This window comes from Aulonocara sp. 'chitande type north' Nkhata Bay, linkage group LG8, assembly GCF_057382095.1.
Source record: "Aulonocara sp. 'chitande type north' Nkhata Bay isolate Kocher_YH1m ecotype deep benthic linkage group LG8, A_spYH_male_GT1.1, whole genome shotgun sequence".
NCBI lineage: Eukaryota > Metazoa > Chordata > Actinopteri > Cichliformes > Cichlidae > Aulonocara > Aulonocara sp. 'chitande type north' Nkhata Bay.
Genome location: NC_141351.1, coordinates 14,436,242 through 14,457,388, shown reverse-complemented (window position 1 = coordinate 14,457,388; position 21,147 = coordinate 14,436,242). Strand labels below are relative to the sequence as shown.

The 21,147-nt window shown below is 39.3% G+C and overlaps 2 protein-coding genes, 2 long non-coding RNA genes and 1 other non-coding gene across 7 annotated transcripts in view; all 5 read left to right on the top strand.

Moving 5' to 3' along the window:
- LOC147323408 (voltage-gated delayed rectifier potassium channel KCNH4-like) overlaps positions 1-2,980 on the top strand; it is a 40,391-nt gene extending 37,411 nt beyond the window's left edge. Inside the window, exon 16 of the mRNA XM_086303737.1 lies at positions 562-2,980. Within this exon, the coding sequence (XP_086159863.1) occupies positions 562-1,599 (1,038 nt within the window). The 3' untranslated portion in view covers positions 1,600-2,980. The remainder of the gene's footprint in view (positions 1-561) is intronic.
- A 1,114-nt stretch (positions 2,981-4,094) lies between these two features.
- On the top strand, positions 4,095-4,955 carry LOC147323407 (uncharacterized). The gene is made up of 4 exons (XR_015130835.1): positions 4,095-4,226; positions 4,314-4,396; positions 4,557-4,667; positions 4,775-4,955. It is a non-coding gene; the product is annotated as an uncharacterized LOC147323407 (long non-coding RNA).
- Positions 4,956-6,935: 1,980 nt separating this feature from the next.
- trnaq-uug (transfer RNA glutamine (anticodon UUG)) lies at positions 6,936-7,007 on the top strand. The gene has a single exon. It is a non-coding gene; the product is annotated as a tRNA-Gln (tRNA).
- Positions 7,008-7,805: 798 nt separating this feature from the next.
- On the top strand, positions 7,806-8,615 carry LOC147323405 (uncharacterized). The gene is made up of 4 exons (XR_015130737.1): positions 7,806-7,865; positions 7,953-8,035; positions 8,196-8,306; positions 8,414-8,615. It is a non-coding gene; the product is annotated as an uncharacterized LOC147323405 (long non-coding RNA).
- Positions 8,616-9,561: 946 nt separating this feature from the next.
- LOC147323404 (ras-related protein Rab-5C-like) lies at positions 9,562-18,302 on the top strand. Of its 3 annotated transcripts, none has more exons than XM_086303735.1 (6): positions 9,562-9,705; positions 10,547-10,847; positions 11,661-11,812; positions 16,403-16,525; positions 16,630-16,723; positions 16,896-18,302. In XM_086303735.1, the coding sequence occupies exons 2-6, from the start codon at positions 10,676-10,678 to the stop codon at positions 17,021-17,023; spliced, it is 669 nt and encodes a 222-aa protein (XP_086159861.1). In that variant the 5' UTR covers positions 9,562-9,705; positions 10,547-10,675; the 3' UTR covers positions 17,024-18,302. The 3 variants fall into 3 exon arrangements, with proteins under 3 accessions (XP_086159861.1, XP_086159860.1, XP_086159862.1); XM_086303734.1 differs by having other exon boundaries at positions 9,582-9,734; XM_086303736.1 differs by having other exon boundaries at positions 9,584-9,734; positions 10,652-10,847.
- Positions 18,303-21,147: the final 2,845 nt, after the last annotated feature.

The window sequence follows — 21,147 nt, the reverse complement described above, 5'->3', positions numbered from 1 at the left end:
GCAGACTTGATGCCGGCTTATACCTCAGTCTCCCCCTGCTCTCTTAATCTGAATGTAAATAGAGAGAAAGCAGGTGCAGCAGGAGTATCCAGATGGATGCTGTCTGAAGTCAATATTAATTAATCAGCAGGGCACTTCTGCAATGCAGAGGATGGCTGGTAGTGCTGACTCTGCAATTTAAAAAATAGTTGACAACCTCTCTCTACTTGTGGCCCTTTTGGCCCCCATCTGCATTTTGTATATCCTTAGCTTTCTGTCTGCTTTATTCTCTGCTAGGGTCACTTACCTGCTCTTCTTCCTTGATTTCACAAGTGCTTTAGAAGACATCTCTTCAAGAGGGGATTTCAACTTTTTTACAGTCCTCGGAAGGTCATCAGAAAGTTATAGCTGGACATCAGCCCGAGAGTAAACTTTAAAGAGAGAAGCTGATTAATTCATTAATTAAGCAGCGATAGAACCTTATCATTTGTTACCTTAATGTTTCCCTTGAAAATTTACCTACATTGAATATGTTGGAAGTCTTTAAATGTCACATGTAAACTGTAAGTGCTCTCTCCACAGATGGGCACGTTAAACCAGGAAGTCTCTGAGCTCACCAAGAGCCTTCACCACATGATGCACATCCTCCAGGCTCACGTATCTTTTCATCACTACAATGCCTCTTTCCCCTCCCATCCGTGTGGTGTCCAAATGGCGTCCAACTCTCCCAGAGCCTCCAACAGCGGCATGCCTTTTAGTCATAGTTCAGCTTTCCACCTCCATAATGTTCCCGGGAGCCACTATTCCCACCAAAGTGCCCCAGCCGCTGGCCACTGGAGCTGCAGTGGAACTACTGAAACCCCAACAGAGAGCCACCAGCGGCCTCAGTCCTGTAGTCTGCCTGCTAACCACTGTCCAACACTCTCTCCAAAATCTTCTCCTAAATCTGTCCCGTGTCATAGCTCTGAGAGCATGACTGCACATCTGTGGACCAGCCCATCACTTCTTAGCATCAGCCCAGGCTTCCATGGAGGAAGTCCAGGCCTTCCACCTCATGCTGGACATGAAGACAACAGACCCCTCGGTGCTAGCTCAATTACCATCAGTCAGTCCCAGCCCACTTTGTGCCTGCAGCCTCCCAGTGATAATGATGAATACTCTTGCCTTTTGTCCAGTGTCCCTACAGGAATGTCCACACACAGCCTGCTGGACACATCACCCAGTCATTATGCCAACCTTAATCCTTTAAAAGCCTCAAATGAGGCCATGTGTGTCCTGATGTCCACCCCGCCATCTCACCCTCTGATCCAGGATACCTCAATCTTCCAAATTAAGGATTCAAACTCCTCTCTCCACCCTGTCTCTTCCTCTCCACCCACATTACCATGCCAGCCTTTTGGGAGTTCTGTGGATTCAGGATCATTACAATCTGATGTTATTGAGCCCCATCTCCCACTAGGTGACCCATCTGCGGTGGAGCACACCAGTCTGGAATGCCTACTGGGAAACACAGGCTCTTTGGAAAGCAGGGACAGTGGAAGTGCATCTTCACGACGGTCCAGCATCGGCGTTCAGACTCAGAGCACAGAGCAGTCGTGGTGCCTGGACCTCACGGATTAATATTTCCACATCTCAGCAGCAGACTGGAACAAAGCAGAACCCAACACGAAATTTCTAACATGCAACTTCTTCATGCAACAGTGTTTTCTGAGACTCTGGCAGAGACTGTCGATGTGTGCTCTGTTTCCCCACCTTTTACTTCCCATGCTCCCTTATTACTCAAACTCCACGCAATTTACACTATTTCTATGCAAAAGCATGTATTTTGTGCTTCATTTTGGCTTTACTGAAGTGTGTCTAAAAAAGAAAAAAGCTCACGACAGTGGGTTCCAGTATATATATTGTATATTTTTTCCAACATCTTCAGAACAACTTGCAGTTGATAATACCTGTTACCTCCTTGCATGGTAAAGTAATTTATTCTTTTTCCTACGGAAAAGGTTTCCAAATTAATGTGTAAGCATTCTACATGACAACCAGTTGATTGTGTACACAGGCGCTGTATTTATGTGCAGACAGGTGAGGATGATTTGCTGTTTTAAGAATACAGAGGAACAAAAATGAAACATGCCTCACTTTGCATGTAGAAAGTAGAGTATGTGCATCACACGGCATAGATTGTTTATTGTTTTTAATTGAATGTCTTTCTCAGTTCAGCCTTCTGGGTTGTTTTGTGAATATTTGGACAATAAGTATCTAATATTTAAACTCCACCAACCAGTACACAGTACTTACTTATGATTTCAGTTATAATTATGTTAGTATCTCCTTTTAAAGCAGTCTTAAAACATCAAAATTTCCTATTTTTCCTCACTAAAGCGTTAAATAGAGCAAAACAATGCAAAAGAAAATCTTCCTCAAGCATTTATAATAAACACACCATAGCTGCTCATAATTTAAACATAAATAAAAAGATTTAGCTTCAAAGAAAAAAAATAAAGTGGGTCCCATTAAATATTTAAACTGGTCTTAATTTATGAAATAAAAATGCCTCCGAGGGACAAAAAGATGAACTTATGACACTTATAGAATTTTCAGAGTATTCAGGAACTTTTGAATGATTTCTCTCTGGCTGACAAAATAAATATGCAGAAAATGTGCAACTGTGTCCTTTGCTGTTGTGTCACACTTACCACTGTTTATGCAAATGATATTTCAGAGACAGAAAACATGTCAGAATAACCAGCATACTGTGTGCTATATATGACTGCTTAGTTGCAATAAGCCATCAGCAGTCAGGAGACCGGCATAAGCTTTGGAAAATTGCTTTGGAATTATTTAAGGAGAAAATGCAGTTACCGGTTATTTGTGTCAAAGCTTGAGAAAAAAGAAAAAGACAGAAACTGGATTATTTTTCACTGAGGCAAAGCTCTGAATTTTCTTGGATTTGGATTACGATGCTTTGCTGTTATTTGACAGGTTATTTGTGGTTTTCAAATCTCATGGTATTGCTTACATATATCAGTATAAAGACTTTTATATGCCAAGAAAAGTCGTGTTTTTGCGTTTTTTCCTAAAACGTTTTCTGTTTAGTTATTAGGTGATTAGTACTGATGCCTGAAAAAGACCAAAACTCACAATTATTAGACATCACTGTATTTGTTTAGTTTACTTTATTATTACTCTGGAAATTTGATGATTGTCTTGTCTGATTATTTCTTAATAATTAAGTTAAATTTGCAACCCCGAGTTTAACAAAATGAGAAACGAGAGGGCTGCAGCAGTTCAGCTTTGAAATAAATGGCTTCATTTTTGATATCTTTGAAGAAAGGATTAAAGAGGAAAAAAGATGTTTTTTAGAAACATGAATGTGTCCACAAGTTGAATAAAATTTCAGACGACCACAGAAGAACACAAAGTCAGCACCGTGCTTTCTTAAAAGAAGAGGATTTGCAGCTGCTCTGCGTCTCATTAGGGCCTTTGAATGCAACGGGTTTTTGGTGAGCGCTGGTTTATCCTCGTCCTTACTCGCCACTCAATCTGATTATATAAGTCAATGTACAATAATTGTGTTTTTTTAAAAGAAGCTGTTGATGAAACTTCCCAGACAAGAAAATAAGCAAACAAATGATCTTCTTTGCTGATTGGAACAGAGTAATTCTTCATATCTACATTTTTATGTAAATTTGGTTCATTATTAACTCATTATTTACACTTTCTAACAGAAGCAAAGGTTGTTTAACTGGAAAATCTGTTGGAAAACATCGGAATATGACGCTATTCCTTCAACAGCATATTGTGCATTCCCTGTAAGTTGTGTCAGTGTGTGTTTTCCAAGACCCACCATGTGGGTGTTTCAGGTGTTCAAGGTAATATTACACTGAGCATGCAAAAGCAATGCAAATATTACACAACAGGTCAGAAGAATTGGTTGATTGCGCTTTATACGTGTCCTCACATCATGTTGTTACTTTGTGCTGCATATGTTGCTTATACAAACAGAACAACTGGTGTGCAAATATATTTGCACATTCTCTTGATGAGTCAAGTGGTGTCACGGTGTGTTTTTGCAGCATCACAGTCTGATCTTGATATTTCACTCTGTGTTTGTGCAAAAACCCACATGAAGTTTTGAGTTAATGATACACTAGATTCGCATCAATTGCACAAGACCAAATAAAAAAGGAGGATGGAAACCAAGCTGACACACATTTGAGGAATCACTCTCCAGAAGGATCGTTCATCAGGTGGGATGTGTTTGTCCTTCAATATGTGGATTATGGTGGAGCTTAAAGAGTTTGATCTTCTCACATTTATTCCCTTTTTTCATGCAGAGATTGGTGCAGTGAGGCGAGGCATCCTGAAGACATGAAGACTGTGATTGTTGCTGTTTTGGTTTTGCTGGTCATCAGCCAGAGTGAGTTAAGCTTCAGCCTGTTTCTATATGCATCATTTTCCATATCTGTCAATGAGGCACATTTGGGAGACTCTGCTACTGTTCTATTTACTGTATTTAAATTATTGGCTGTGAAAATGCTTTGCTACAGTGATTAAACCTGATTTATTTTTTTTCCCAGGTGATGCTCTGAAGTGTTACTGTGGAGGTCTGCGACACTGCCCAAACTCTGTGGAGACCTGCCATGGCTTTAACAATGTCTGCACCAGTGCCATCATTTATGCAGGATCTAGTAAGTCAAAACCCTCATTTGGTTTAGTGTGCAGGAAAAAAAAAGAACAAAATTAAATCAGTTACAACAGATGATTTCATACCACCTTGTTTTCCTTGTTTCCACAGCTCCCAGATATTTCAAAGGTTGCATGAAGTCAAATGACTGCAGGATAATGAATCAGCCCGGTGTATCATCTGCCACTTGCTGCTCAGCTGATCTGTGCAACAGATACTAATGCCTGTAAACATGTTTACTGTCATGTAGTGTGCATTCTGGTGTTCTCATAATAAAGAGCAGTTTATTTTATCTTTGGCTTTTATATCAGTTCTTATTTGTATTATTTTCTATTCTCTAGAGAATTAATTGGGGGTTTTTCTTAAATGACAACATCACTTCATTACATTAATGTTTTTGAACTATTAGTTATTTATTGAACACTAACTAGGTTTGTTATGGCCAATTTAGAAAGGTGCTCATCATGAAATATGGTTTGTCAGTGGTTTGTTAAAGTAATAATTTCTGATTTTACATACAAAAAGCTGTTATAGGAAACTAACCAAAAAACTGAAACACTGAGGACATTAAAATGTGACTTAAAATTGTCAGTCAGTCAAAAGGTTATGCTTTAGCCAGAAACGGAAGCTATATTTAGATTATTATTAATATCCTTTTGTTATTCATTTATTGGGAAAATGCATCAAAGCGTTGTTACATGGGTGTTAGAAAATTAAATAATCCGCAGCCCTCTGAAAGGCTGGAACGACTAAACAAAGAAAATGATCAAAACAGACACAAACACAAAGAGACTGTTTACAGATGTTTGTATATATGTTTTTAAATAAATACATACAAAAAAAAACACTGATATAAAAGATCTGATATTTACAGTGCAACATAATGAGTTGGTATGATGTACTGACCCCAATACTATACCTCATGCACAGTATGTTATATTCCTGAATTAGTCTTATGTGTAAGAGGTATGGTAAAAGTAAGGACACAGGTTATATGTTTGTATTTAATTAGCCAACACTAGAGGATTTCATTTGGTTTCATTACTTGACAGAAATTACATTATGAGTTAAGTGGGATAGAAATTGCAAAGAACAGACAAGACCAGATGTAAGCTTGTACTTAATGCTGACTATGAATCATAAAAAGGCAGTATACCTAACAGACAACTTACCAAAAAATCCATTTCACACAAACATAGAATTTGTTCCCATTTCTTTAGTAGAATCTATGAAAAATGTCAAAGTTAATGCAAACTAACTAGAATTTTCCCATCAACAAAGCAAATCCCAAAGAGCTATTAGCTGAAAACGTGACATATCTCAGCACGGTGTCCAGTGTGTCCTTAAAATAGAGGGAAATTGGACAAATAGAGAAGACCGAACAAGTTCCAGGCCTAAAAAATATCTACAGCAGGTGAACAGTATCTGAAGGACATTAAGAAGTAAGAAAAAATCCAGCAGACCTGACACATACATCAGGCCCTTCAGTTGATCCATCTACTGTTTGCTGAGACCTTGTCAGAAATGGTCCCAGTGGATGGTTGGCTGTCAAAAAGCCTTTCTTAACCAAGGCAAACAGGAAGAACAGGTTGAGGTGTGCCACGTTACATAAGAACTGGACTGAAAATCAACAAATCCAGATGAATCCAAATTACAAATTTTTTTGTTCAAATCATCATCACTATGCCCAGAGGAGGTCAAGGGAGATGTGTTGTAGTGAGAGTGTCTACAGCAATCTTTAAACCTTTGAAACTCAGTCGAGACTCTGTCATGGTTTGTGGCTGCAATTCAGCCAGTGGTGTTGGGAAGTGTAACACTGTCAGTCATTGATTGAGCTCCCCAGAGTCTGCACCTCAATATTTTTGAAGCAGTTTTGGATCATTTTAACAGAGAAAAGAACAAAAGGCAACCAACATCCAAAGAAAAGCTTTGAATGTCCTTCAAGAAGCCTGGAGAGCTAGACTATTTAAAGAAATTACAAGAACGCTTGCCTAAAAGAGTTCAGAATGTGTTAAAGAATAAAGGTGATCATACCAAATATTGATTTTCAAGCTCGTTAGAATTGTACAAACTCTGTTTTTCCCTTAAATGCTGCATTTTAATTTATCTTTTCAGATGTTTCAATAAATCGCTGCACCAAATTCCAATTTTCCAAGAAAACATAAAGTAATGAGGGGTGACGTGACACTGCTTCTATTTTTCATTTTATATTATGCCAATACTCAGTAAATAAAAGCTCTGTTTTTTTTAGTGACACCAACCTTTGAGAAGTGGTTCCATGGTGTAATGGTTAGCACTCTGGACTTTGAATCCAGTGATCTGAGTTCGAATCTCAGTGGAACCTGATGGAAAATTAAACTCTTTGTAAATGGATACTGGATTTCCATATATGTCTGCATTTTCACATTTTCCTGACAAAACATAAACAAAGGGAAGTGACTTGAGACTTTTGCACAGCTCTGTATGTATGCTAAGACCTTTTGGGTTTATGCTGATTGTCTTGTTACAAAGACTCCATGGGCTTACTTGGCAGTTTTCAACTTTGACAAAATCAAAATCGTGTTTTAAAAGGTTTTTTGTTTTTTTTTAAAATCTCTTCTCAGTTCTACATTAACACTTTATGATTATTTTTAAAACCCTTTTTTGTTATTTTTCAGGGTTTTTTTTATTAGTATTCAAAAGATGTGTTTTTCAGACATTTTTCATCTGTTTGTTTATGTTGTAAAACAGCTTCTCTAGTTGATTTCTTACTGGAACTCTTCAGGGACACACTGATCTGAAAATGTCCCTTATGATTGCACTCTGGTATTTCCAAGATCAATAACAAATCTTCAAACTAAACAATTCTCTGTATTTGACGAGGTTTTATCATGTTCTTTATACCCTGTTACAATTTGCTCACCTATTTATTTATTTATTTATTTGCAGTGTTGGTCCAAATTGGCTGATTGCGCTTTATACGTGTCCTCACATCATGTTGTTACTTTGCGCTGCATATGTTGCTTATACAAACAGAACAATTGGTGTGCAAATATATTTGCACATTCTCTTGATGAGTGTCACGGTGTGTTTTTGCAGCATCACAGTCTGATCTTGATATTTCACTCTGCACGCTTGCACAACAAGACCAAATAAAAAAGGAGGATGGAAACCCAGCTGTCACACATTTGAGGAATCACTCTCCAGAAGAATCATTCATCAGGTGGGATGTGTTTGTCCTTCAATATGTGGATTATGGTGGAGCTTAAAGAGTTTGATCTTCTCACATTTATTCCCTTTTTTCATACAGAGATTGGTGCAGTGAGGCGAGGCATCCTGAAGACATGAAGACTGTGATTGTTGCTGTTTTGGTTTTGCTGGTCATCAGCCAGAGTGAGTTAAGCTTCAGCCTGTTTCTATATGCATCATTTTCCATATCTGTCAATGAGGCACATTTGGGAGACTCTGCTACTGTTCTATTTACTGTATTTAAATTATTGGCTGTGAAAATGCTTTGCTACAGTGATTAAACCTGATTTATTTTTTTTCCCAGGTGATGCTCTGAAGTGTTACTGTGGAGGTCTGCGACACTGCCCAAACTCTGTGGAGACCTGCCATGGCTTTAACAATGTCTGCACCAGTGCCATCATTTATGCAGGATCTAGTAAGTCAAAACCCTCATTTGGTTTAGTGTGCAGGGAAAAAAAAGAACAAAATTAAATCAGTTACAACAGATGATTTCATACCACCTTGTTTTCCTTGTTTCCACAGCTCCCAGATATTTCAAAGGTTGCATGAAGTCAAATGACTGCAGGATAATGAATCAGCCCGGTGTATCATCTGCCACTTGCTGCTCAGCTGATCTGTGCAACAGATAAATGGCTATCATACACAATATTTTCCAGCGAATAAATAATCCAATCCCACACATTGTGTAATACAATTTTCACAATAAAATCAACTAATTATACACTTACACTGTTTTATGGCCATCAATAACTGCAAATCCTTTGTTAGTCTGGTGTTCCTTAGAATAGATTACTTCACTTTATTGTAATACAACTATAATTCAGGGGAGAAAAGAAAGCAAAATCAGACAATAACTTACATTTTCTGCAAAACAAAATACGGTTGTATCTTTGAGTGTGTTCCAAATCCCTCCGAATGTTATTTGCTTTCCAATTGCACCACCATGTGGCATTTAACCATGTGTTGTTTCTGCATAGAGATGACCTTTGTTACTAAAGAGTCACAGGAAAAATGTTTTTGTTTTTCAAAATGTGAGAAAGGTTTTGGAGTGACTGAGTCAAAGTCTGGACATAAATCCGACTGAAATGATTTGGCATGACTTTAAAGGCCATTCATGCTCAAGAAACCGCCAGTGTAGCTGAATTAAAACAATTCTGCAAAGCAGAGTTGGCCAAAATTTCTCTACGGAGTTGTGAAAGAATCATTACCAGTTATTGCAAAAGCTTGACTGCAATTTGTGCTGCCAAGGGTGGCACAACCAGTTATTAGGAAAGAAGAAAATACTTCGTTAATTGTGTAAGTATCTCTGAAAATATAAATAGAATTAATGAATCCCTTGGCTACACAAATGTGTCTTTTAAATCGCATAACATCTAATTGTATTTCTAGCTTACTAAACATCCAGAAGGATATAATAATAATAATAATAATAATAAATAATGTCAATTATGTCATGAAAAGTTGGATCAAGTCTTTTTTTTTTTTTTTTTTTTTGGAGTATGAGTTTTTGAATTTAAACCTTTGTTGCAAATTACCCAAGCACTGCGAAATAATCTTCCTCTAAAAGTCATTGCAAGTGTTTCTGTCATTGATCATTTTAAAAATAGTACAGGACTGAGCTAGCTCCTGCTGACGTTCTGCAATCTCCGTATTTGATTGGCTGTGACATCACATCACATGACAAGCGAATCCAGGAAGTATTTTTGTTACTGAAGGCGGAAGCATATATTCCACAGAAGCTGGAAGTCTTTTAGTGGAACGGGAGAAAACGCTGTTAACGAGAAATAACATCGTTATAAGTCACTCTACACACGGTACAGCGAATCTTGTTTTTTCGTTTTCGGTAAGAAACCCAAAACTTCCTGTTAGCTGATTAGCATTATGAACTGATTTGATCGTCGTTAATACAGACGAGCTTTAGCTTCCGAGCTAACTGTCTGACTGATGGTGTTTTTGTCCGTATAGACGGTCAAAGTTAAACGACTAGCGGGTTCACCCGGTGCTTTTGGACTTATAACTACAAATACGCACACTTAAATTGTTTGTTAGTGTCCTGTTGACTACAGAAGCATTTCAGCTTGTGAGACAGCATTAAAAACAGAATGGAGCCATTTCTAGGTTGTTTTAGCTTAACTCGTCAGCTGTTACTAACATGCCAGACTAGGTCTTTCAGGCCGATATCGATATCAGTGTTTGAGAGTTCAAGGCTGTATGTGGTGCCCTTTTCCATTTTATCATTTAAGTGTTTATTTTTTTTAACCAAACAACATTTGCTGCTGCTAACAAATAATTTCAGATAACTGTGGCGGAGACCTGCTCAGCTGTACTTTTAGCAGTTAAAAAAGTGAACAGACTGCATGTAGATCTATGGTTATGAACTTCACATGACAGCGACTGATCTGAATCTTTTGTGTCAGTTCGGTATTGTCTGATAGAAGAGCTGACAGGCTTTATAACGTAATTAATAATAACTTATATGATGGATACTGCGTTGTTTCTACGCTATAATCGGGGATAAACAAACGTTAGTCTAGCAGAGGTATGAAAAAACAAGTGTTATCTACAAGCTAACGTAAAAATCAGTCACTTATAGATATGTATTCCTAAAATGTACCCACAAAAAAGGTTCAGTTTATTTTTCTAAAAATGTTTCAGGCTTGCCTGGATCGCCGCTGTTTTTGTCGCCCCGGAGTGTGATTTCTGACCTCGCTCACAATCGGTGCGTGGACTTCCAACCCTTCTCAAACTCCGAGTATTTAGTTTGTTTCCTAACAGTCTCTGTCAATGGCTGGACGTGGTGGTGGAGGAGCAAACAGGCCTAATGGTGCTGCAGCAGCAAATAAAATCTGCCAGTTCAAGCTGGTCCTGCTGGGGGAGTCAGCGGTGGGGAAGTCGAGCTTAGTGCTGCGCTTTGTCAAAGGGCAGTTCCACGAATTCCAGGAGAGCACCATTGGAGGTGAGAAACACGTTTCTAAATGAAGGAAACTGATTTTGTTTGGAAGCTGTAGGTGTTTCTCTAGGTAGATTATGTTGCTGTCTGCATGTTAAGTGAATATTGTTTGAAATTTAGGAATCTTAGTGCTGTATCAGGTTTGATAACTCACATGGGTAAATGTGCCTTTCATATTCCTCTCAAGTATTCCCAAATGTTAAATGTCATTTAAAAACAAGCATCTGTAGAAGAGCTTTCCTTAAATAACATTGCTGACATTTGGCAAATGTTTCATCAAAATAAAAGCTGTTCACATAAAGAACATGCATTCACTGGTCAGTATGTTAGGCGCATCTTGCTAGTACCAAGTTGGGCCTCGTTTTACCTTCAGAACTGTCTTAGTTCTTCATGGCATAGATTCTACTAGTGCCGAAAACATTACTCTGAGATTTTGGTCCATATTGACATGATAGTATCACACAGGTGATGCATATTTCTCAGCTGCATATGTATGATGCAAACCCCTGTTCAGCCACATCCAGAAGGTGCCCTGTTGAATTCAGATTTGTGACTGTGATGACCATTTAAGTACAGTGAACTGATCGTTGAAGAAACCAGTTTGAGATGATACGAGTCTTGTGTTGTGGCGTGTTATCCTACACAGAGGTCATGCACCTATAGATGTGGCATTTAGAATTATATAAATTTGTGCCCAAGCTAATCTGAAGTGATGCAATGCCTCCTAACTTATCTTCAGATCAGATGTGAACAGGATAGTCTTCTAGGAAGATTGAGTGTTTCATTTATTTATTGTTTACGTTTTCATTCTCTCTGCAGCTGCTTTCCTCACTCAGACTGTCTGCCTTGACGACACCACTGTGAAGTTTGAGATCTGGGACACAGCGGGTCAGGAGCGCTACCACAGCCTGGCTCCAATGTACTACAGAGGGGCTCAAGCAGCGATTGTGGTCTATGACATTACCAACACAGTAGGTTTCACCCACAGGGTAACAGTTACAGTATCTCAGAAAACTGAGTACACCCCTCCAATTTTTGTAAATATTTAGTTATATCTTTTCATGGGACAACACTGAAGATATAACACTTTGATACAATGTACAGCTTATACAACAGTGAAAATTTGCTGTCCCCTCTAAATGACTCAACACACAGCCATTATTGCTTAAACCGCTGGCAACAAAAGTGAGTACGCCCCTAAGTGAAAATGTCCAAATTGTGCCCAATTAGCCATTTTCCCTCCCTGGTGTCATGTGACTCATTAGTTTCACAAGGTCTCAGGTGTAAATGGGAAACAGGTTGTTGAATTTGGTGTTATTGTTCTCACACTCTCTCATACTGGTCACTGGAAGTTTATTAGGCACCTCATGGTAAAGAACTGTCTGGGGATCTGAAAAAAAGAATTGTTACTCTACATAAAGATGGCTCAGGCTATAAGAATATTGCCAATAGGGCTGGGCCATATTATACCGTTCACGGTAATACCGGTATAATGTTAGGCAACGATAGGAAAATGAAATATCGCGATAGAATGGGAGTAAAACGCGCATGCGCAGTGCTTTTGTTTTCATACGCACATGGCCGATTGTTGAGTGAAACAGATGAACCAGAATTGGTTTGTAAAAATGGTGCAACTTCCGTGATGTGGAACTGGTTTGGTGTTTGTCCGTCAGATACACAACAAAGCACATTTTTTTGCAGAACATGCAAGCGGCCATTGTTATTGTCATATTTGTCGGACTAAGATGCTCTTAAATCTGGGAGTAATCTGGGTCCTAAACTCCGTATGCTTCAGGTCAAACAACACTGCAGCATCACTTAGAGTTAAAAACTGTCTAAATTCTTTCATCTTTAATAAAACGATCAGCATTGCTGCTTTACCAGGTGTAACTATAAAGTTTAACTTCCAGGCATCCATGAAAACAAAAGTTATTACATTTAACGGAGTTAGAAGTTAGCAGGAAGCTAGCGGAAGTTAGCTCGCTAGTTTCGCTAGTTACCTAAGCATGATATTGCATGTTCTGACTGAGAGATTTCTGAAAAAAATCAAACGTACAGCTCTGCTATCACTTCCAACATAAATGAAGACAGGAAACTAAACAGCAGTGACGTTTGTAGGGTTACTGAAGTTGGGCTAGCTGGTATATAATGATGTGCTACGTGATCGCTAGCGACACAGCTATGTTAGCATAACATAAACAGTGAAGCTGGAGGACGAACACTAACACTTTTCCACTTATAAAAGTTAACGTGAAGGTTCTTCATGGTTAGAGACAAATGCAATCGCATGGCAGGATGCTGTAAACGGACCAAACTTCAGTCAGGAGAACAACTGAGATAATCCATCCACAATACGAGGTTAGTCATTAATATACTGCAACAACATGGGAATAGAGCAGCTGCCAGAGAATTCAACATTAATGAATCAATGGTACAGAAGTGGAGGAAGCAAGAAGAATGAGTTTAATAAAGTTTGATTTATCTGACTGCTTTGTTTCGCTTAATGTGCCTTATAATCCTGTGCACCTTATGGTCCGAAAAATACGTACTGCACACTGCAGTTTAATGTTGCAAAGCACCTCTTTTTAACTTCAGTGGATATTATACATGGTTATGCTCAGGATGTGTCAGCCCATTTCTACTGGAAATGCCTTTTGGTTAAACTTTCAGCAAGGAATTTGCATTTGCACTGTTACATTTTTATAAAGCTTTAATGTACATAAAAACCAGCTTCTTGTTTAAGTGAAAATAAATGGAAGGTTGTCTTTTTGCGCTAGTAATGTTGTGGAGTTGTATTTTGTCTCGCATCAATTATATCGTCGGTTATATCGTTATCGCAAATTTTCAAATATATATCGTGATAAATATTTTTGGCCATATCGCCCTGCTCTAATTGCCAACACCCTGAAACTGAGCTGCAGCACGGTGGCCAAGACCATACATCAGTTTAACAGGACAGGTTCCACTCATAACAAACCTCGCCATGGTTGATCAAAGAAGTTGAGTGCACATGCTCAACGTCATACCCAGTGGTCTTTTGAAAATAGATGTACGAGTGCTGCCAGAATTGCTGGAGAAGTTGAAGGCATTAAGGCCTGTCAGTGCTTAGACCATACGCCTCACACTGCATCAAATGGATGTCCTCACAGAAGGAAGCTTCTTCTTCTTCTAAAGATAATGCATAAGAAAGTCGGCAAACAGTTTGCTGAAGACAAGCAGACTAAGGACAAGGATAAGACCAAGATTAAGTTATTTGGTTCAGATTGTGTCAAGGGTGTGTGGCAGCAACCAGGTGAGGAGTACAAAGACAAGTTTGTCTTGCCTACAGTCAAGCATGGTGGATGGTGGTGGGAGTGTCATTGTTTGGGGCTGTATCAGTGCTGCTGGCACTGAGGAACGCATAATTGAGGGAACCCTGAATGCCAACATGTACTGTGACATACTGAAGCAGAGCATGATCCCCTCCCTTCAGAAACTATCCCACAGGGCAGGATTCCAACATGATAACAAACCCAAACACACCTCCAAAAACTGAGGGTAAAGCTGCTTGACAGACCTAGCATGTCTCCAGATTTAAACCCTATTGAGCATCTGTGGGGCATCCTCTAATGGAAAGTGGAGGAGCGCAAGGTCTCTAACATCCACCTGCTCCATGATGTCATTATGAAGGAGTGGAAGAGGATTTCCATGGCAACCTGTGAAGCTCTAGTGAACTCCACGCTCAATAGAGTTAAGGCAGTGTTAGTGCCACACAAAATCTATCTTGACACTTTGGGCACAGTTTGGACATTTTCACTTAGGGGTTTACTCATTTTTGTTGCCAGTGGTTTAGGTAATAATGGCAAAAATGTGAGGGGTGTACTCAGTTTCGTGACATACTGTATAATGCTTGCAGATACTGCTTTGTTTAATTCATTTGTTTCATTGTTTTGTTGCTCCCAAAAGTGGAAGAATGCAAAATATGCTGATAATCAGTGATCATTTTTAAAAAATCACTGAAAAAACAGTTACAATTGTTAAGGTGTGTTTTGGCTTTTACTGAAGGATTCAAGATCCTCACTTATTTTTGTTTGGTTTTTTGCAATTAACCTGTAACTATGATTTAGATACAACCTCAGATAAATAGCAAAACATGATACATTCATTTAACTAAAACTAAGCCAAAATGAAAAAGCAATGTGTGAAAAACTAAGTACATCCTCACTGTTTCCATAGGAATTAAGAGTGTAAATAGCGGCACTTTAGTTGATCATTAGTAAGTGTGAGCACGTCTGTAAAAGCAGGTGCTTTTCAATTTTCTGGTCTGGAGCATTCGGGTGTGTGTTTACAATGCCAAGGAGGAAAGACATCAGCGATGATTTTAAAGGGTCATAATGTCATTTCCAAACAAATTACATTTATTATTCTCAGTAAAACTAATATTCACATGTGGAAAACATTAAACACAGTTTCTAATCTTCCAGCAAATGCACTGAACAAACCACAAGATGTGTGGAACAATGTCCTTTGAATAGATAAAACCAAAGTGGAGATGCTTGTCCATAATGCACAGCACCACTTTTGTGAAAACCAAACACAGCATATCAGCAGAAACGTCTCATACCAAGTGAGAGCACAGGGGTGATTTGGGCTTTTGGCGGCTACAGGAGCTGGACACCTTGCGGTTCTTTATTCAACTATGATCTCATCAGTATACCAAATTATTCTAGAGCAGGGGTCCCCAATCCCAGTCCACGAGGGCCGGCGTTCCTGCAGGTTTTAGGTGTGTCCTTGATCCACCACAGCTGATTTAAATGGATAAATTACCTTCTCAACATGTCTTGAAGTTCTCTAGAGGCCTGATAATGAACTAATCATGTGATTCAGGTGTGTTGACCCAGGGTGAGATCTAAAACCTGCAGGGACACCGTCCCTCGTGGACTGGGATTGGGGACCCCTGTTCTAGAGTCCTATGTGAGGCCATCTTTCTGACAGTTAAAAAAATAGCTAAAATTGGGTCATGGAACAGGACAATGATTCCCAGCACAACAGCAGATCTATAATAATGATGTCTGGAAAAAGAAAAGAACTCAGATGCCTCGATGGCCCAGTCAAAGTCAGGACCTCAACCTCATTGTATGTTGTGGTAGGGGCTTAAAAAGCATTGCATATGCAAAGCAATATAGACTGGGCCAGAATTCCTCCACAGTGATGTGAGAGACTGATAACATCATAGAGAAGATGAGGTGTGCTTAATTTTTTTACACACTGCTTCTGCATTTTAGTTAAATAAATAATAACACGGTGTAACATGTTGTGTGTTGTTTCTCACCTGCAGTTGTATTTACCTAATATTTAAGATTATTTTTACATACATGACAGAGGGTGTGCTTTGACTCAGTGTAAGTTAATTTTAAACATATGCGTGTGTGTGTGTGTTCATGGGCTTGTGGGCTTTTTGAGGTCACATCAGCTATGCTAGTATGAAATTTAAAAAAAGAAAACATGTTTGACCAACATTAAAGATAGCTGTAGTGCTAAATACTTTGGGGAAATGCAAATTAAGTTTGTTGGTTTTTCAGGACACTTTTGATCGTGCGAAAAATTGGGTGAAGGAGCTTCAAAGGCAGGCCAGTCCCAACATAGTGATCGCTCTGGCTGGCAACAAAGCGGACATCGCAAACAAAAGAGCTGTCGAGTTTCAGGTATAAAGATGCATATAGAGGACTTAATATAAGCAAAAAATCTGATATTTAGAGGTTTCATTTGAATTTGTTGATTAACTTTTATATCTAAATCGTGTTCTCAGGAGGCACAAGCCTATGCCGATGACAACAGTCTGCTTTTTATGGAGACCTCAGCCAAGACCGCTATGAATGTCAATGAAATTTTCATGGCTATAGGTAAGTAATGCATTTAGTCACATATTCCAGTTGACCAGTTTGGAATCACAAATTAACCTAACATATGTGATAGATTAAAAAAACAAACCTGTATTGTTTTATTGTCACCTTTTGGTGCTGTTTTGGTGTTTCGTAGCTTTATTTTGAAATATCTGTTCCCCTGTCCCTGTAGCGAAGAAGCTACCGAAGAGCGAGCCCCAGGGTACAGCTGGACAAGGTGGGCGGACAAGGACAGGAGTAGATCTAGAACAAACTAACCCTCAGGGCAGCAGCAGCAGCCGGTGCTGCGGCGGCAACTAAGAAGCAAGAAAAAACGAACTTGGTGAACGAGCCCTGAACATCATTTTAAGGACAGCATGTAGCAAAAAGCCAGAGAGGCAGGAGAGGGCAGAACCACTCGCCACTTCCACACTGAGATTACAGATGAGATTATCTGCATCGCGTTTGATTAAAGGAACTTTTGTAAAGCAAATCATAAGCTAGAGGGAATTCCCAAGATCCCTCACTACTTCTTCTCTGTCTTTCCCTTCTGTGTCTGTCCGCCTCCCTGTTGATCTTTAGCATCTCTCTGATGATCGAATGCTGTTATAAATGATTTTGAAGCATGATGCTGAGGTTGTTGGAATTGTTGGAGTGTGTGTGTGTGCGCGCGTGTGTTTGTGTGTGTGTGTAGAATATGTATATTTATATATGCACACACGTTTTCTACTCCTGTCATTTACCTATATTCAGTGGGGGAAAAAAAAGTACCCAAAAATATTAATCCTTAAATTACAAATGGTAGAGCGATTTAATCTTTTTGTCGTAATGCAGCATAAGCACCTGACATTAGCATGTGTAAGTTATCTTGATAGTGACAGGTGACATTTTGGAGTTAGCAGTTAGCCCTTGTATAAAATCATCTGACCGTGTCCTGACGTTGTCTCTATATGCAGGTTGGTTGGTTAGTTCCCAAGTTAAAGATGGATCTTTTATCTTTGCAAGTTGGCCATCTTTGTGTCCAGAAATTAATATTATCTATTTCTGGAAAGAGGAGATAGAAGACTTTGAAGGTTCTGCTTAACATTTCAGTTTAATGATGTGAGCAGGAAGAGGCAGAACTTGAAGGGTAGATGATTTTGTTTAACTTAATGTTGTTAGGCTGCTCTAACTGCATTTACACTAACAGATCTAATCAGAGTGCAAGCCAAGCACCTCTAAATGTGCCCTGGATTGTCTGATTACATACCAATCACAGTGCATAAAATTACACCTGCATTCCTTATACTTTCCCATCATTAAATTATCTAGTTGCAGATCACATTGTAATGCCAGGTGTAGAGGTGGCTTTGGTTATTCTTAATAGGGAGTTGGGTGAGACTGTTATAATAAAAGCTCAAGACTTTGCTTGCTGAGGGTGGTCGTGATTGGAGAGGCTACACTTCTGAAGAGGCTGTACCATAAATGCAGTTGTTTTCTTGCATTGTTTTATTGCTAACTGTAACACCGGAGAGTTGCTAGCCTTTTTTTTTTTTTTTTTTTTAAAGAAATGTGAAATAACTTGTAAATCTGAAATGAAATAAATAACATACAAGATTCACTTTGTTTTGAGTTGTTTTGGAGTGTACTTCTCCCCCACCCCCAAAATACAGACCGGCCAGTAAGTTGTTGTTTTTTGTTTTTTTTCTCCCAATACTTTGTGCCGTGTGACCTGAATAGCACAAGTGGTTAATAAAATGGATCGATTGTGCTGGAGTTACAGTGAAAAGTATTCGCAGCGCTTCACTTGTTCCACATTTGCCTTAATTTTTGTTACATTTATTCCATTTTTGGAATAAGAATGTATTATTTTATCTCAAAACTCCTACACAAAATATATACCATAATAACAAAGTGAAAAAAAAGTTTGACTGAGATCCTTGCAAATGTATTAAAAAGAAAGTTGGTTTGACATAGTTTGGAAAGGCCTATACCTGTCTATATGACCTCCCATAGCAAACAGTGGATATCAGAGCACAACCCAAGACATGAAGTCCAAGGAATTGTCAGTAGACCTCCAAGACAGGATTGTATCAAGGAACAGATTCAGTGGGAAAGGGTACAGAAAAACCTGTGCAGCATTGAAGGTTCCAAAGACCACAAATGCCTCCATCATCTGTAAATCGAAGAAGTTTAAAACAAACAGGACTCTTCCTACATCTGAGTGACTGAGGTAGAAGGGATCAGGGAGGTGATCAACAACAGAGCTCCAGTGTTGCTCTGTGAAGACAGGAGGACCTTCCAGAAGTACAACCAGTTCTGAAGCACTCCACCAATCAGGCCTGTATGGTAAACTAGTGAGATGAAAGAGCACACCTGGGGTTTGCCAAATGGCAGCTGAAGGACTCTCAGACCATGAGAAACAACATTCTCTGGTCGGTTGAAACAAAGATTGAACTCTTTGACCTGAATCCCAAGCGTCATGTCTGGAAGAAACCAGGCACAGCTCATCCATTGGCCAATACTTTCCCTACAGTGAAGCGGGGTGGTGGAAGCATCATCTTGTGGGATGTTCTTCGCCAGCAGGAAGCGGTAGATGAGTCAGAGTTGAGGGAAAGATAAATGCAGCAATGCACAAAGACATCCTTGATGATAACCTGCCACACAGACCGGACCTTGAACTAGGGTGATTGTTCAACTTCCTACATGACACTGACCCTAAGCAAGCAGCCAAGATAACAAAGGAGTGGCTTCGCAACCACTCTGTCAATGTCCTTGAGTGGAGTGGAGTGCCCACTCTGGGTCAGAGACCAGTTACTGACCCAAGTGGAAGAGTTTAAGTATCTAGGTCTTGTTCATGAGTGAGGGGAGAAGGGAGGAGGAGATTGACAGACAGATTGGTACAGCATCTGCAGTGATGCAGATGCTGTACTCGTCCATCGTGGTGAAGAGAGAGCTGAGCGTAAAAGTGAAGCTCTCAATTTACCGGTCAATCTACATCCCTACCCTCACCAATGGTCACGAGCTTTGGGTAGTGACCAAAAGAACGAGATCGCAGATACAAGCAACAGAAAGGCGCTTTCTCAGAAGGCTGGCTGGCCTCTCCCTTAGAAATAGGTTGAGGGGTTTGGACAACCGGTAGGGGCTCAGAGTGGAGCTGCTGCTCCTCCACATCCCAAGTAGTTGAGAGGGTTTTGGGCATCTGACAAGGATGCCTCCTGGGTGAGGTGTCCTAGCCATGTCCCACCAGGAGGACGCCCCGGGGCAGAGCCAGAACACAGTGGAAGGATTATATTTCTCGACTGGCCTGGGAATGCAGGTGGACACGGAGAGGGAGATCTGGGCTTGTTTGATCTGGGCTTGTTTGCTTAGTCTGCTGCCCCTGTGACCTGGCCCTGGATAGGCAGAAGAAACTGGATTGTTTTTTATTTTTAACAAATTTACAAGAATCTCAAGCAAACTTTTTCTGTTTTGTAATTATGGGGTATTGTATGTAGAATTTCGAGGTGAAACATTTATTTAATCCACTTTGGAATAAGGTTTTAAAAAAGCATATGCAGTATACTTTTTCAAAACAAATATAAAAACCTCCTCATGGGCCACATTTTGCAATGCAAAGAGAGTTTTAAAAATGATTAGAAGTCTAAAAAATACACCTGTAAAAACTTCACCACAGACATGGCATAGTAAAGATTTCTGAACACTAGATGGCAGCATTGCACTTAAAAAAAAGCTAAACTATCTTTAAACAATCAGAATTAAAGAACTATTGTTAAAATCGATTCAATATTAACGTAATATTTCTTGCAGAGCTACTAAGTTTACATGAAGGAAAGGATGAACTCTCACCTGCTGTTCACAAGGTGAAGAAATTTGCCATTGTCTGCATTTGTCTGCATATTATACAGTATATATATCGGCCATGCAAAAAGCCATTAATGGCAAAGTGAGGGAAAGTCTGTCCTGCAGAGGAAGGGCACAGTATTGGTCTGCTTTAGCTGTGTTCACCTCTTTACTCCACAGCTACTTCAAAGCTTTGGGTTAATGCTGCAGTTCACTTTGTTGTTATGATTTCTGCCCTTTAACAGGGGGTGCCTAGTGCTCTTTGAGGTTTTAAAACTATTAGCAAAATATAGATGCAGTAAATGGAACAAGCAGGTCAGAACATATGACACTATAATATCTGATAAAATAAATTTTTTTGTTATTTTTATTTTATCCCAAAAAAGTACTGTCATAGTCTAGAGCCAATATTTACTAAAGCATTGACTGAAATGTTGTGTTCAGTTGCTGTCAGCTGAGCACAACACAGATTTTTTGTTTTTGTTTTTTTAGCTGTAGAGTTTTGATTCTTGAATTCGAAGCTTTTATTTTGATAGGACAGTAGAAAGGAAAATCGGGGGAGAGTGAGGAGGAATGACACACAGGAAATGGTCCAGGACACATTTGAACCAGCCCATTCAGCA